Raw genomic sequence first — 16,025 nt, 5'->3', positions numbered from 1 at the left:
TTTCATTTTATAGGGTATGGAATGTACGATACAATCATTCTCATGACCAGTTAGTCCTTTCAGGCAGCAGTGATAGCAGAATCATTCTGTCTAACATGGTATCAATTTCTTCTGAGCCCTTTGGACATCTGGTAGATGATGATGAGCTTAGTGACCAAGAGGACCACCATCAAGAGGAGAAGTATGAAATATATTGATTTTCACACAAACATTTGTAGTATGAGGTATTTTTTATTTTAAGGACTAACATGCTGTGTTTTTTACTGACTTCAGGATTTTTGTATACACACCTTTCAGATATGTTGTATTTTTCAATTTAATCTACTACTTTCAGAGTCTTGGATGGGATCCACATTTCTAAAACTAATTGGCAGAGTTGCTTTAAGTTCACTGGTGTAAGTGGGATGGGACACTGAACGCCTGACCCAAAGCCTATTAAGTCAATGGAAAGACTTCCACTAACCTCAGTGGGTTTTGAGTTGGGTCCTGAGCCCACATTTAATAAAATGTATTACATAAGAGTTGAAAGTCTTCTGCTTTTCATCAAATTTCCTCATAATTCCTTCTTCCTTAATAATCTTTTGGGAAGTTGAACTCTCTAGAGTTAAACTTCCACATACAATCATGAAAAGAAGAATGAAAGTATGTTGCCAACATTATTTTCCATCTTAATATAGCTGATGGGCTCTACTAGAAAATGATACCTTAATGTGCCTATATATTTAGGATTTTTGATTTTTTTAAAGTTATTTTCAGCTGAAGGTAAGGAATAACACACATCATGGTGAGCGTTTGTAAATGTATATTCACTCCACTTGGGTGTGTAAAGAGGCTAGACACATCATAATTTACTTTATTAAAAACAGTATTACGTAAAAATAAATGCACTTGCTTTTTATTTGGAAAAGTACTTTGGCAGCCTAAAACTTGAGGGGAAAAACCACTCATCCCCAATCTGGACTTTTGCATGCACATTTTTTGCTCATACATATATATGTGCCTCTTCTTTGCAGGCATGGACACTTCTAGCATTTGTGTCCACACAAGTGTTCTTAATTTATGTCAAGTATCAGAGAGGTAGCCGTGTTAGTCTGGATCTGTAAAAAAGCGACAAAGAGTCCTGTGGCACCTTATAGACTAACAGACATCTTGGAGCATAAGCTTTCTTGAGTGAATACCCACTTTATCACATGCGTCTGGCAGAGTGGGTATTCACCCACGAAAGCTTATGCTCCAAGACATCTGTTAGTCTATAAGTTGACATAGGACACTTTGTCACTCAATTTATGTTAATATACAAGAATGAGTTGGGTGCTTTATAGTGAAAATAGAGCAGCATGGTTCCTGCCCTGATCTTTGTTTTTGTTGTTGTTGTTGTTGTTGATGTTGTTAATGAACAATAGGGTTAGATGGGAGTGAGAAAGGGAAAGGGTTACAAAAATAAGATCAGACAGTTATTCAGTTATGCTACATGCACCTCTGAGCTATACATCTATCTATATTGAACAATAAATGCAAGTCACAAGAGTGTCTCCCCCCTTTGCTCCAGCTGATGTTGAGCTACTGGTCTGACTTGTTCTGCCAAAGGAACAGTTGTTTTTCCATACCAAGAGAGGAAGATGTACCCTATAGTACTCATTGAATACTGGTTGTAAAGAATATCTTCAGGAGTCGCTGGCAATTCAAGTGGCTGGAAAAGGTTTAATCTGGAAAGTTGCCCAGGGCTTAGCAGTAAATAAGTATTGTCGATGTACCTAGAGCACAACTCTGTAACCACAGTGTGCTGTGTGATTCTGTGTGTATGGTCTCTGCATTGGCCCACAATTCCTCCAGTAAGGTAGACTCTGCAGTTTCCTGTGGATTGGAATCCAGAAAATACAGTGTAAATAAAAACTGCATCCTGAGTGGGGGGAGGGTTAAGACAAACAAGGTGCAGCTAAGCAGAGGTATCTGAGCAGTATTCTGACACCAGGCATTTATTAGTTTATCTAGAGATGTTCTAATTTCTGTCAACCTTTGACATACAGCCTGCCTCCAGTACCACACAGTGTACTGAGCAAGGAATGGTGAAACCAATAATCCATGCCAAACAAATATAGGAAACTTGATACATATTTTGCATTGGCCATTAGAAGAAGTTAACCACATCACAAATGACTTGCACAGTGATGGAATGGAATATTTTCCTGTTCTTATAGGGCACCCCATGCTCACAGCACAAGAGTGCCATCAGTACCCCCCAGAACCAGTGGAATATAGACTGTTTTCATCGAGCTTTCTCATAACTTCATTTTTGTGCTTCCTTTCTTGATAATGATTAACCTATCTGACAATGGTAGTCAGAAACTTCTGTATACAGATGCAAGTTTTAAACTGGTTTCCAATAACTACAGTAACTCCTCACTTAACGTTGTAATTATGTTCCTGAAAAATGCAACTTTAAGTGAAACAATGTTAAACTAATCCAATTTTCCCAGAAGGTTTAACGTAAATGCAGAGGGTTAGGTTCCAAGGAAATTTTGGGGGGGCAGACAAAAGACATTATATACAGTACTGTACTGTACTGTGGTTGGGAGGTGTCCCTGGTTTACCCCACACAGGCACAGCCTGCTGCAGACAGTGAGGCAGGCAAGGACGCTAGGAAGCACCTTGCGCAGCAGCAGCTTCCTCCCAGAAGAACAGGCGCTGACTTTGCTGGGGGATGCTTAAGGCCTGCCTCTTCCCATTGCCACTCCACTCCAGACCCACCTCTTCTCACCCCTACTCCACTTCCTCCCCAGAACACACCTGTCCCCGCTCCTCCCACTCCCTCCCAGTGCTTCAACTGCATCCAGGCCAGGGATCCCACCTGACTCAGCAAGGGGTACGCCTCCTGCCATGAGGTCCAAATCAGGAGTGAAGAAGTCAGTTGCCACAGATCCTTTGCGGGGTCTTGTCGGGAGAGCATGGAACATTCTCATAAGCATGAGGCTATCTTCTTCCAGACTGGCTTTGAAGAAGTCAGATCCACCAAGCTCTAGCTCAGCACAAGAGAACTTAATACATCCTAAATCTCAGAGGCATGATAAGAAAGCCCACAAGTGTAGGGCTTCATCAGCACCGGATGTGATCGGGTGGTGCTGGTTCCTCCAAAACACAAACCTCAGGATCCACCAGCACCTGCAGTTCCATCTTTGTCATCAATGGCTGTGGCACAGACTGCCTCTACAGTGGCTCTGGCAGTTCAGGCAGACAGGAGCTCTCCTGCTTCAGGAAAAGCTGAGGCCCACACTCGTCCTGAAAACATCTTCTTTCTCTCAGTCCCAGAATCTCCCACTTCTTCATCTTCCCTCTCTTTTGAGAGAGGTTATGACTCCACCAGGGGAGTCTGCCTGTGGAAGAAGTTTCTCCCATTACATCTTCAGGCTATGATTTCCTTCCAGCAGCCCATCGATACTGCCATTGGCACTGGAATCAGTTTTCTCCTCATAAGGAGATTTTGAAAAGTCCAATGAATTATTAAGCACTTGTCCTCCAAGACACGCTTCCTGTTCAGAAGACCTGGGCCAGTTTGGGCCCAACCTCCGTCTCAAATGCCTTGGAACTATTGGTACCCTGTGCCTTGGGGACCACTGCTATCCCCACTCAACCCATCTGACTGGCCATACTGGGGACCATGGGATCAGTATCAACCCGCAGAGTTGCTCCGGTCTGCTAGGGAGTCACCCTTTCCCTTCCTTTTGAGGGGATAACAAAAGGTGACCCCAAATCCTTCTGAGGAGGAAAAGTACACACCGGATGCAGCAGTTCCACCAGATCCAATAAGATTGCCATCTTTGTCAACAGATGAAGTGGTGACTCAGATGTCTCCATCCTCTCCTGTTGACTACGAGCAATTCCAGGAATTCTTGTGCAGAATTACAGGCGAGCTGCAGATGACTCTTGAGGAGGTTCAGGATCCTCAACACAAGTTCTTGCTTCAGTCCTCCAGCTCCTGCAAGATAATGCTGCAAGTCAATGAAGTCGTCCTGGAGCCAGCTAGAGTGGTCTGGCATACTTCAGTTCCCTGCACCCCCTAACCTTAAGAGGGCAGAGAAATGCTACTGTATCCCAATCAAGAGAGTGGAAATTCTGTTCTTTCACTTTGGACCACTAAAGAATTAGGAGCAAGCTGCCTCAGAAAGATCTAGGCAGCAGCACCTCTGATCTGTCATGAGTGATAAGGAAGGCAAGTCTCAACTTATTGGAAAGGAAGGTCTTTTCTTCTTCTAGCTTCCAGTTCAGGATAGGCAGTTACCAAGCACTACTGACTAAGTACGACTTCCTGAACTGTTCAAAATTCGCAGACTTTGACTGTCTCCCACAGCAGGATTTTCTGGGCTTTAATACAGGAAGTCAAAATGGTTGCCAGGACCGCTCTGCAATCAGCTGTAGATGTACCTCATATGTCTTCCAGGGCAATGCCTACTGCCATCATGATGCGGGGAGTCGTGCTCTATGCGTCAGGTTTTCCCAAGGATGTCCAGAATACTGTTGAGGATCTTCTCTTTGATGAGACTTCTCTGTTTAAAGACCTATCCATCTTCTGATTATACACTTTGAAGGACTCCAGAACCACCCTCTATTCCTGGGAATATATACACCTGCCCCAAAGAGAGAATTCCATCAACAATACAAATCTAGACCTATGACTCAGCAGTTCTTCCATCAGAGAGAAATCCCATAAGAGGCAGAGACACAGAAATCGTAAGATTACAGTGTAGCATCACCCAACAAAGTGACTTAATTAAAGCTGCTTATGTGAGAAAATCTGTGGTTGGGGCTTTGTTGGTAGGGTGTCTGAGAAACTTGGTCAAATCCAACAAAACAGCCATTTCCCATTCTTACATTGTTTTGTCTTTAACAAATGTATAATTATTTCCTATTAATTTCATCATTCAGGTTAGTAAATATCATATTTAACAACCAATGCCAGTCTATTTTAAAATACAGATTTTGTGTGTTTTAAAGATGTGTTTCTGTTGGAGAGATTGAGGTTTTATTAATGTGAGAAAATGACCTGTCTTTCTATTGCATTAATGGTTAACAATCATTGATCCTTCCCCATGCAAGTAATAAAAATAAGCTCTACTAGGAGTATTATTCAGCTGATATGTTTATATTTTTGAGGCTGTCAGAATTGGCTATGATGAGGGTCAAATTGGAAATCTACAGAAAACTGAAGACTGTCCCTTATTTGTATATGAATTTGGATGGAATTTTATAAAATCAGATAAATTCACACAGCCATAATATTTGCTAAGACTTGTACCTTCCTTATCAGAGCAACAAAAATACTATGTTGGTTAAGTTTACCAGCAATAAAATCCTGCAGCTGATCAGTTCTACCCTGCAGTGACAGGGAGAGGATATCTGTGGGGTGCATTTTAGAACTCTGTGGGGTGTGCTTGGCCTTCAGGCCGCACTTTGGGCACCCCTGCTGTATACTGTTGCCGCTCTACTGGGTTGGGTTTATTTCTAAACAATTTTTAGGTTGAACAAGTTTTAACTTTTTAGTTCTGATGGAGAATTAATGATTTCTGATGGCTTGTTTTTTAAGCTTTCTTTTTATTGAAGTTTTTGATGACAATATGGAATTGCAAGCACTGCAAACCTAAGTGATTGTTAGCATGGACAGTAATTTGAAGTAACAGCGCTCCTCATGAAAACAATTGTCCAAAAGCTAAACAGGCGTCTCTTACAAGATTGTAATACAGTTAACCTCAAAGTTATTTAGTCAAATGAAAGTTCCCCTCCTTTCATGGGAGAAGCTAGTGGCGGTCATGCTAAACAAATAGAATAACAAAAAGAGCTCTCTAACACGGATCTCAAAGCTGTGCAGAAGTTATAGATATAGATAGATACATATTTTGATGGTGATGGATGCAGTACAGGAACCTAGATAAACAGCCAGGCAAGTAGATGTGTGCTCAGAAGAAGCTCTTAAAATGTTGTTTTTAAAAAGTTGACACTAAAGCAACTTTTTGAGGAAAATTTATTACAAGGAAGAAATAATGGCCGCCTTGTTTCTTAAACACACAAACCCAGAATATAATTGAGCCAAATTACTCCTCCAGGAAAGCAGCAGGCCGGGGTTCTAAACCTCTGGTGTACTAAATCAACCATATCCCAGGTAATATTCCTTTTAATCATAAAAACCTTTTGAACAAAGCAGTTAAACATTCTCATAAGAGTTAATCAACAATTGCAGACTGAAGCATGATGCTGTTTATTGCTATGTCAGGGAATAATAAAGCTGTAATAGATAATGAAATATAGAAACATTGTTAAATACACTTTGATATAAACAGTTAAAGAACAGTTTTAGGCTATATCTGCACTACAGCCTATGTTGTCAAAACTTATGTTACTCGGGGGTGAATATTCCACCCCGCGAGCGACATAAGTTACACCGACATAAGTGTTTGTGTGTACAGCACTGTCAGCAGGAGAGCTTCTCCCACTGACATAGCTTATGCTGCTTGCGGAGATGAGTGTTTAATGCCAGTGGAAGAGCTCTTTCCCGTCAGCATAGAGCATCTTCACCATCCGTGCTGCAGTGGGGCAGCTGTATTGGTACAGCTGTGCTGCTGCAGCTCTGTACATGTAGACATACTCTTAGATAAATAGAAGTTTGTATCTAAATCATGATTTATCTGTGGTTTTCTTGACGAATCACTTCACCACTCACTTTGCTTATTGTCTATGAAAACGTCAATTTCCTTGGCTGAAGTAAATTTTGTCCAACCGGCCCAACCTAAATCTTACTAGGTGACCCAAACAGAGTTTGATATATGGTAGTCTCAGCTGCTTCTCAGTCTGCATAAAACTGATTGTCAACTCTGTTTTAGGATTCTGAAACTGAAGCTCTGTGAGCAGCCAAGCTTTACATAGTATCAAATTGCATATCCTCTGGGATTCTTGGGTTACCAAAATAATACAAGGCACAGGGATACCCAGCAAACATTTTACTTGGATGTTTCTGAGCAAGGGGTAAAATGATCGGTCACCAAGAGATTTCTCATATGAAAAGCAAACTTCGTTTGTTCTGATTTCTTCTTTCGTTGGTATCCCCACATTTCAGATATATTGGTCATTATTCTGCTACTGTCTATACTGGTGCATCCCCATTGGGAAAATTATCCAGGTAGCACAATTTAAAGGATAATTTCTTACTTTCTTTCATTAGAGCATGTACAATATCTCAAAGGTTAATAGTGGAAGTAAGTTTCTACTAGACCTTTTATGCTGTCCCTGCAGTAATTTTCATCCTGTGTTCAATGTTTGCCTGAATATCCTGTATAGTATCTAGCCTTTTATGTAAGAGATCCATAGGTTATGCCTCCTTCAGCTCCTTAATAGAGATATCCCTGGGCCAGGCCTACATTATGGAGGAGGAAACTGTAAAATGCAACCATGTCTAGTTCTGAGCTCATGTGGTCTGAATTATTTTTAATAATATGCTCTCCTTAAGGAATACTACCAGGTTACTTTTAATCCTTAATGGGAAATTCATCAAAGGAAGAACAATAAATGAGGCTTCAAAATAGAAGAGTTGAAGTGAAATGCAGAATGGTAGTTGAACTGCTAATTCAAAATTCTTTCCTGAACATACAATCCCCCTTTTTTATATTAAACTATACAAAATACATTATTTTAATTGATACACTAAAGTCATATCTTGCATACAGAAAATAGTGTAAACTAGCAGTTTATCCATCCCTGTTTATCCAGCCTCTTGTTAACTGAGACTCTTGGTTAACTGAAAGTAGGTCATGTCCCTTGACAGCAATATGCACCATGCATTGCTCCCCTGCTTATCCAAAGAGACATCTGAAACCTTCAGAATAATGGAGTTTTGGATAAGTGGGTGAGCATTGCGTGAGGCACATTGCTATCTGGGGACATGACCAACTTTTTCTTAACCAGCCATGTCATTTAAGAAGTCAGAAAACACTATAGAGGAGATGAAATGTGCATTGTGGGCTTAGTAGGTCTGTTATTAGATGGAGTGTGTCAAAGTACACTTTCAGGAGCTCTGCAGCATACATCCTACTCTTCACAGTTAACCAATAAGCTGTATGCTGTCTCTTCTGTGACATTTATGGTAGTTTCCCTGAAATAGTATAAGTAAAAGATGATGGTCCTTGAAACCAAACATCAGAAATCACACTGCAGTTATTGGAGAGTTGCATTAATTATTGAATTCACAGCTGGTTGGGCTGGTTAGGTGCACCAGCACTAATACTACATGCAGCCCTGCAAGCCATACAAATTCAATATCCGATTTGTTTTTACTTTTGTTGTTGTAGAGATTCATGTTTTGAACTCTGGGAGACTGGTGGAAAAGGGCAGAGGCAGCCAACAAGACTTCATTTCTATCATAGCTGTATCTGTTAAGTGATTGTGTGGCATTCGTAGGGTTCCCTGTCATATCCTTCTGGTAGGAGGATGGCAGCTGTAACATATCTGTTTCTAGGAAGTAGGGGGATGCTTCTGAAAGCTTCACTGATTTCCATCAGACAGGAGAGAAATCTGACGTCATCCGCTGAAAACTCAATACCCACCAACCCACAGAATAACATACTGAAGTAGCATCTGATAGAAGAAGGGATTGGCAGAAAAGGAGAGTGCATTGCTAGTATCATACTATCAATTCATATTGTGTACTTTGGAAATTAAAGAATTATGTGCATCGATTTTTAAACATTTGTGGTATAAATGACCATATCTGTCTCTTAACACTCAATTACCATATGCTCAAAGGTGTTAGGTGATATATAAGGTAAAAAAACAAGAAAGCTTCTCCATTGGAGCCAATATTATACTTCTCTGGAATGGACAGGAGAAGAGGTTAACATGGTGTAGTTTGAATCCTTCCGTTCCTCTGTCTTCCACTGCTCTTGAGATTATGGGCTCAATTCCGCAGCACTCATATGGGAACTTTGCCTGAGTAAGGATGCAGGATCTGGCCCACTTCATCAAAAGGCACTCAGGGCCGGATTGAGTTCCATCCCTTAATTGGTTACATTATGCATTCAGCCATAAAGCTAGTTTTGACAGATTCAAAATTCACTTACCAAACAAAAAAATAAAAGGATAAAAATCTCTGGGGGAGGTGAGTTTGAGTTAGACCATATGTTAATCTGAGGAAAAAATTATTTAATGATTTGCTTTTTTGTCATGCTCTGTAGCTTACATTACATTTTTTAAAAACATGGAGGTGCTTAGAGTAGGCAATATGTTGTTTCTTCTATGAGACCTAGAACTTCCTTGAACTGTGAATAACTGACATTTTAAGTAATGAAAATAATAATCACCACTCTCTACTAATGGCTATTTTAATATTGACATGATCATGCTACATTTTATAAAATCTAAGCATTAGTGGTTGGCATGAGTGTAACGGTGTGTCCACAGAGTCCACTACTGTACAGTAAATCAAGGCTTGTATATCTTTGTTTGTGACATTTATAGTGCCTTATAAATCAGGTACAGTCATTGCTTTTTACTATTTTTATTCCAGGACTAAAGAGCCCCTTCAGGACAGCATAATAGCTACCTATGAAGAACATGAAGACAGTGTATATGCAGTGGAATGGTCCTCAGCAGACCCATGGCTTTTTGCTTCTTTGAGTTATGATGGGAGACTTGTTATTAACAGAGTTCCCAGAGCACTTAAATATCATATACTGTTATAATTTGTTTGGATTATGATATAATTATCTTGGCATCATTTTTAGAAGCTTTAAATGTATTGATCATTGTTTAGCTTTCCAAGTCCAGTGCTTTTTTTGTTCAGTGTAAACGTTTAAACATAATTAATACATAAAATAAACTTGACTAAAAGTGAAATTGACATTTTCATTGTCTTTGCATTGTTGGAACAGTGATGGTATATTTTCTTGAAGTTGTGTTAGTGTGATTTTTATAATCACTCTGAGGTGATGATTCTTATTTAATTATTGTGAACTCGACTGTTTCTTGATGTATATGACTGAGTATTACTACAGTGTTATGCCAGTGTAATTGATTTCAGTGGAGTTTCTTGTACCAGTTTTAAAAAATTGGAGTAAGGCAGTGAGTACCTAAGGGTAAAGGGATCTACTGTCTTGCAAGAGTAATATTTTTTCTTCTTTTTTTCAACATAAGCAGCCTACTGTTCTTAGCTAGGACCATATTCTCTTAACTCTTCTGGCTCATTACTTAATGATTATAAATATAGTGGGGAATGGTCTGAAGAACATTCCTAATTCACTCCCACATTTTAAACCATTCTTCCTCCTTTGCTTATCCTAACCAGAAATGTTAAGGGTGAGGATGAAGTCATGCAGACAGCTACCATCTATTACTTTCATTCAGCACATGCCAGCACAGAGAGCCCCATGAAAAATATTTTGCAGCTGAACCGTACAGGAATGTTGATAACATAGTGTGCTGTGATCTGGCAATTGTACGCAACATTATGTGGCATTTTTATTATAAATGATGATTTCTCTGTCTAACCCAAAATCTCTTTTAGAAGTTGGCACTCATATTAAAATAAATAAAAGACAACCAATCTCACTGTAGCTACACCATTGTTAATTTGAAAATCTCTTCAATGGGTGCAAGAAATCTGTCTTCTCCTATCCTTCTTGGCTTGGTGCCATTCCACAATGTGCTTGCATGATGTAATGAGCTTCCACTGAGCACAGACCATGCTTTGCCAAATTGTCTTCCATTTTTGGCACCTAGGTCAGCTACTGCTGTGACTTGCTTGTTATAAATACTTAAGATTGATGGAAGGAGAATGCACTGAAAATTTGAAATCTAGATGGAGGGCACATAAAATAAGACTACACTTTTGACCTCCTCAGATTGCTCTTGTGCTGCCTGCTTTGCTGTCTGTTGTATTTAGGTGCTTTGACCAGAACTCAGTGATATTTTTTTTTTATGCCCTTCTTGCCTTCTCAGCACTATTGTTTCCAGGTAACTTCTATACCTCAGGGATATGTGAACTGCTTCTGCAATGGTAGCCAATTGTACAGTAAACAACATAGTGTAAGACTAAGCTGAAGAATGCTGGTAACAGGGGATAGAAAGATCAATACCAACTTCCTCCTATTATTTCTGCTGTTGCTATAGTGACTGCTGGTGTTGCTGGTGAGGGGCAGCCTACTACTAACCTTTACTTGTCCTTACTCAGTAGCTGGATCGAAATATATCCAAAAGTGATTTTTTTGTGTAGACACTGCTGCTGATATGCATCACGCTGTGAAAACGTGACTGATTGTATAAGCCAAAGTGGCCAGAAAAAGATAACAGTTGAATTCCATGCAGGGCTGTCTCAAAAGTTTGTGTAGAAGAACCTGTAGGAGTGAAATAATTGTAGCTAATTAGTTCTTATTGGTTTTTGCTTGTATTACTCTGGTGCCCAGGTCTCCTTCACTTTTCTAAAGTTTAATATCTCAGCTATTTCAAACTGCATCAGCCTGAAACCAAGCCTACGCTACCAACCCTCATACACTTGGCTTTAACAAAGAATGCTTTCCAAAGAGTAAAATATGTTTTAAGTTTTTGGTTGTCAAAAATCAAGAGTGGGATATACTTTCATAGGTGGCTTTAAAATTTAAAACCACAAATTATAGCTACAAAAATGGTTATGTTTTGGACATGAAAAATTGCAGTCTTTTTTCTTAATATGTGCTACTTAACTTAAACACTTAGTTGCAGAGTGTTTATACACCAGTCACTTGAAGTGGGATTTCATCAACAAAGTCAATATGATGGCAAAGCAATTTCATTGCAGCTATGAGAAAATCATGAAGCAAAATTGACTACATTTGTTTTTAACATATGGGCCACATCCTCTGTTGGACTAATTGGATGTATTTACATTGCCTTCAGTGGATCTATTTCAGTTTACCCAACTTAAGAATTTGGCCCATTACATTTAAAACAAAACAAAAGCTATTCACCTGGTTTAGTTACACTATTTTTTCCTTAAATAATGAGTACATTTCACTTAAAGAGAGGTGCACCACAACGGAGGGAGAGGGGAGGATCAAATTTAAATAGTTTGTTATTGTATCTAAAACTGATCCTAGCCACATGATCAGCACTCACAGTAACATGAAAATGACTTTCAAAAAAGAAATAACATTAGTATTTAAAATACTATAGAAATAGCAAATGTACTTAGCAAAAATCTTCAACTTATATTTAATGCTTTCTAATTTTATTTTTGAGAATGGGATGGAGGTGTGGACTGTGGAAGGGGCAAAATGCACCCAAGAGATAATGGAATGGTAAGTACTGTATAAGGCAACAGGACAATTAATTTTTTCATACTCTCAAGCTTTCACATTGCCCTTCTCTTCCCTACCGCACACCCTCACTGCAGTTTTCTTTCTGACAACCCTCTGGTTCAGTTGTAAGTTGTACTTTAAGGGAACTTAGAAAACCCTTTCATCTCAGAGGTAAAATTCTTTCAAAACCCCTGTATTCTTTATTGAAATTGCTTTGTTATAAAACCCACCCTTTTTCACTCACTGGCAGATATGCTATAGAGTAGAGCTGGTCCAGAATTTTTCGTCAAAAAAGCTGATTTGTTGAAACCAAAATATGGAAATGTGTCTGTTTTGACAAAACTGTGTCCAGAATGTTTCTGGGGCCCAGCATGGAATTTCACATCAAATCGGGAGAGACAGATTGACTGACCCTAGAATAGACCAAAGCCTGGTGGTTCAGAGCATTCACCTGGGAGGTAGGAGACCCAGGATCAAGTCCCTGCACTGCCTGATTCATATCAGGGTCTCCCACATCCCAGGCAAGTGCCCTAAACTGGTCACTGGGCTATAGAGTTAGTGTCTTTCTCTGGCCCAATGAAGTGAAACAGCTCCAACAAAAGATGATGAGAGAAACTGACTCCATAGCCCAATGGCTAGGTCAGGGAAATCACCTGGAAAGTGAGAAACCCAAGTTCAAGTCTCAGAACCAAATGAGGCACAGCAGGTACTAGAATCTTGTCTCCCACATCCCAACAAGTGCCCTGGTCACAGAGCTTTTGGCTATTCTCGGATAGGTCTCGAGAAAAAATGCTAAAAGTCTCAATTTCATTCTGCACTGAAACAAAAACAAATTTCAAAACCTTGAATTTGTTTGTGAAATGGAACTGCTTTCCTGTCAACCCACACACATCACCCAGACGTGATTTCAGAACATTGGGCATTGCAGCATACCGCTGAAAACCATTTGATATCAAAGCGTGGAGCCGACAAGAGGTGCAAAACCTTTTTATACACTGTTCTTAATGGTTTGGTTTTGATTTTTGGTCTCTGAGGACTGCAAAAGAATTTTAAACTTTTTAAACTAAATTTTAGTATTACTGAAAGTGTCAGATTGTCAGTGTTGGAGAATTAAACCCCTCTTTTTAGCCACGGATGCTGGACTAGCAGTAAAAGCTTTCCACCATTACTTCATTAATGTCTGTACTACAAAACTATTCAAATGCTTGAAAAGGCAGTTGGAGAGGTATTGATGTCATAGTCAATTTGAGTGAAGTGGATTTGCAAGGAATTGAGAATATTCTTAATAAGCAATTTAGGCCTGATCCAAAGCCCATTGAAGTCCATGAGATTGTCTTCTATTTGTTAGGATAGGTTTGAAATTTCACCCACCTTAAATAAAAATGTTAAATTAAAAAAAAAATCAGTAGTGACAAACTTTTCCTTTGTTAGTGCTAAAATTAGCTTGACCTGTACTCAAGCTCATGAAGTTAATGAATTACTTGTCAACTCTAAAGCTAATGAAAAATAAGTATTGATGGCATGGGTAGCCTTGACATTTGCTCTAAACCCATTCTCCTTATTTTTGGCACACATTTTTAATCCTCTCGTTTTGCAAAGGCATGTAGAAAAGAAGAAATATGAAGTACATTAAGAACAATGATAGAACTGGAAAAGAGTAATAGTATCAGGGTTATAATACTGTTTGGCCACCTCAATGCAGTTGACAACTTCAGATATCTAGGTCTATATTTGGACACTTCACTTTGAATTCCTAAATCTCTCAGCCTGGCATATCTCTAAATATACTGAAGTTTACAACCTGTGCATGTGACGGGTTGACTCACAGAAACTCCCTTTGGGCTGCCAACTGATGTCCCAAGACAGCTATTGCCCCTGCTTTCCCTGCCAGCTCAGGACTCCAGCACCCTATCTTGCTGAGCCAGACATGCCAGTCATCTCCAGCACAGACCCAGGGTCTGAACCACATGCCCCAAAACTGCAGACTTAACCTGAAAGCAGCTTACAAAAGTGTTTCTGTCTTTAACACTCAGATGCCCAACTCCCAATGGGGTCCAAACCCCAAATAAATCGGTTTTACCCTATACAGGGTAAACTCATATATTGTTCGCCATCTATAACATTGATAGAAATGCACAGCTCCCCACCCCCAGGTAATACATACACTGGGTTAATAAGTAAAAAGTGATTTTATTAAATACAGAAAGTAGGATTTAAGTGGTTCCAAGTAGTAACAGACAGAACAAAGGGAATTACCAAGTAAAATAAAATGAAACATGCAAGTCTTTGTCTAAGAAAACTGAACACACATAAAACCTCACCAGTTCCAGTAAGCTTCCTTTTATAGACTAGTCTCCTGCTAGTCTGGGTCTAGCAATCACTCACACCCCTGTAGTTACTGTCCTTTGTTCCAGTTTCTTTCAGATATCTTTGGGGGTGGAGAGACTATCTCTTTAGCCATCTGACGACAAAATGGAAGAGTCTCCAAGGGGTTTAAGTAGACTTTCTCTTGTGGATGGAGACCCCATCCTCTCTCCTATGCAAAGTCCAGCTCCAAGATGGAGTTTTGGAGTCACATGGGCAAATCACATGTCCATGCATGACTGAGTTTCTTACCAGCCAAGCCACGTTTCTGGGAAAGCTTCGATGTGGATTGGCATCTTCGAGTTAATTTGTTGGCTTAAGTGGTTCTTGACTGAGCATTTAATTTGTGCATTCCTTTCTCAATAGAAATCAAGCAAGTATACAGCCAATATTCCTAACTTGAAGTACAAAAATAATACATGCATACAAATAGGAGGAATGTATTCAGTAGATCATAACCTTTACATAGATATGTTACATGGTATATGTAGCATAAAACATATGTTATACATACATTCATAAGCATATTCCCATGAAGCTTTATGGAGTACACTGTCACAGAGTGTTTGAAACTTATTCATCAGGGTAGACTAACCCTGAATCTTCATGATGCAGATATAGCTGTGTCCTACTTTAGAAAAACAATGAAATAAAATTCAATTGAACCGATTAAGAAATCTTTAGCTGTTATAAAAATAGTTGAGATTGCGGCACTGTATTCAATATTCGTAAGTAGTAGACTTTAAAATCTTTTATAACTACATGCATGTAGCTGTTATCTGAGCTTAGACTGAGCTGTGTTGTGTGAGTACACCTTACTATTTCTAAACTCTTGTCTCCTGTGTGGAGGCGGGGACTGGAGGATCTGTGATGTAGATGCAGTTCTAAAGGTTACAAAAATCTGTTCATGCTCTTCCTGAACTGGTCTGAAAAGGCAGGTGGACTGATGAGTGGGAGTGAGGTGCAAATCCATTTGCAGAGAATCCATGACCGCTCTGCTTAGAAAAGGAACTGCCGAGCTCCAAATCATGGACACTCTCCAAATCAATTTGCACATTGCTCCTGCTCATTCCACCTGCCACTTCAGTCAGTGAGGGGCTAGTGAAGTGAGAAGAAAATGACGCATAGGAGATTTGGAGAACAAGAAGACGACAAAGTGGGGGGGAATGAAAGGGAGACTGACAAATATAGAATGAAAAGTGAATTGGAAAAGACAAGAGCCGGGAAAGATCAACTTGGAAAACAGAAATAGGAAAGACAGAAAAATAGACAGTAAATGAAGTTGAAATAAAGATGGGGGTTGAGGCAGATAAGAAAGGCTTACAAAAAGAGAATGCTGATACACCAAAAGAA

The 16,025-nt window shown here is 39.5% G+C and overlaps 1 protein-coding gene across 3 annotated transcripts in view; it reads left to right on the top strand.

Moving 5' to 3' along the window:
- EIPR1 (EARP complex and GARP complex interacting protein 1) overlaps positions 1-10,593 on the top strand; it is a 181,762-nt gene extending 171,169 nt beyond the window's left edge. For 2 of the 3 annotated variants that reach the window (XM_050950900.1, XM_050950897.1), the window contains 3 exons: positions 14-181; positions 274-297; positions 9,545-10,593. In XM_050950900.1, coding sequence (XP_050806857.1) covers positions 14-181; positions 274-297; positions 9,545-9,719 — 367 coding nt within the window. In that variant the 3' untranslated portion in view covers positions 9,720-10,593. The remainder of the gene's footprint in view (positions 1-13; positions 182-273; positions 298-9,544) is intronic. The other variant, XM_050950899.1, reaches the window with a different exon arrangement.
- Positions 10,594-16,025: the final 5,432 nt, after the last annotated feature.

This window comes from Gopherus flavomarginatus, chromosome 4 (assembly GCF_025201925.1).
Source record: "Gopherus flavomarginatus isolate rGopFla2 chromosome 4, rGopFla2.mat.asm, whole genome shotgun sequence".
Classification (NCBI taxonomy): Eukaryota; Metazoa; Chordata; order Testudines; family Testudinidae; genus Gopherus; species Gopherus flavomarginatus.
The sequence above is the reverse complement of the archived record's forward strand: the minus strand, read 5'-3'. Positions and strand labels throughout refer to the sequence as shown.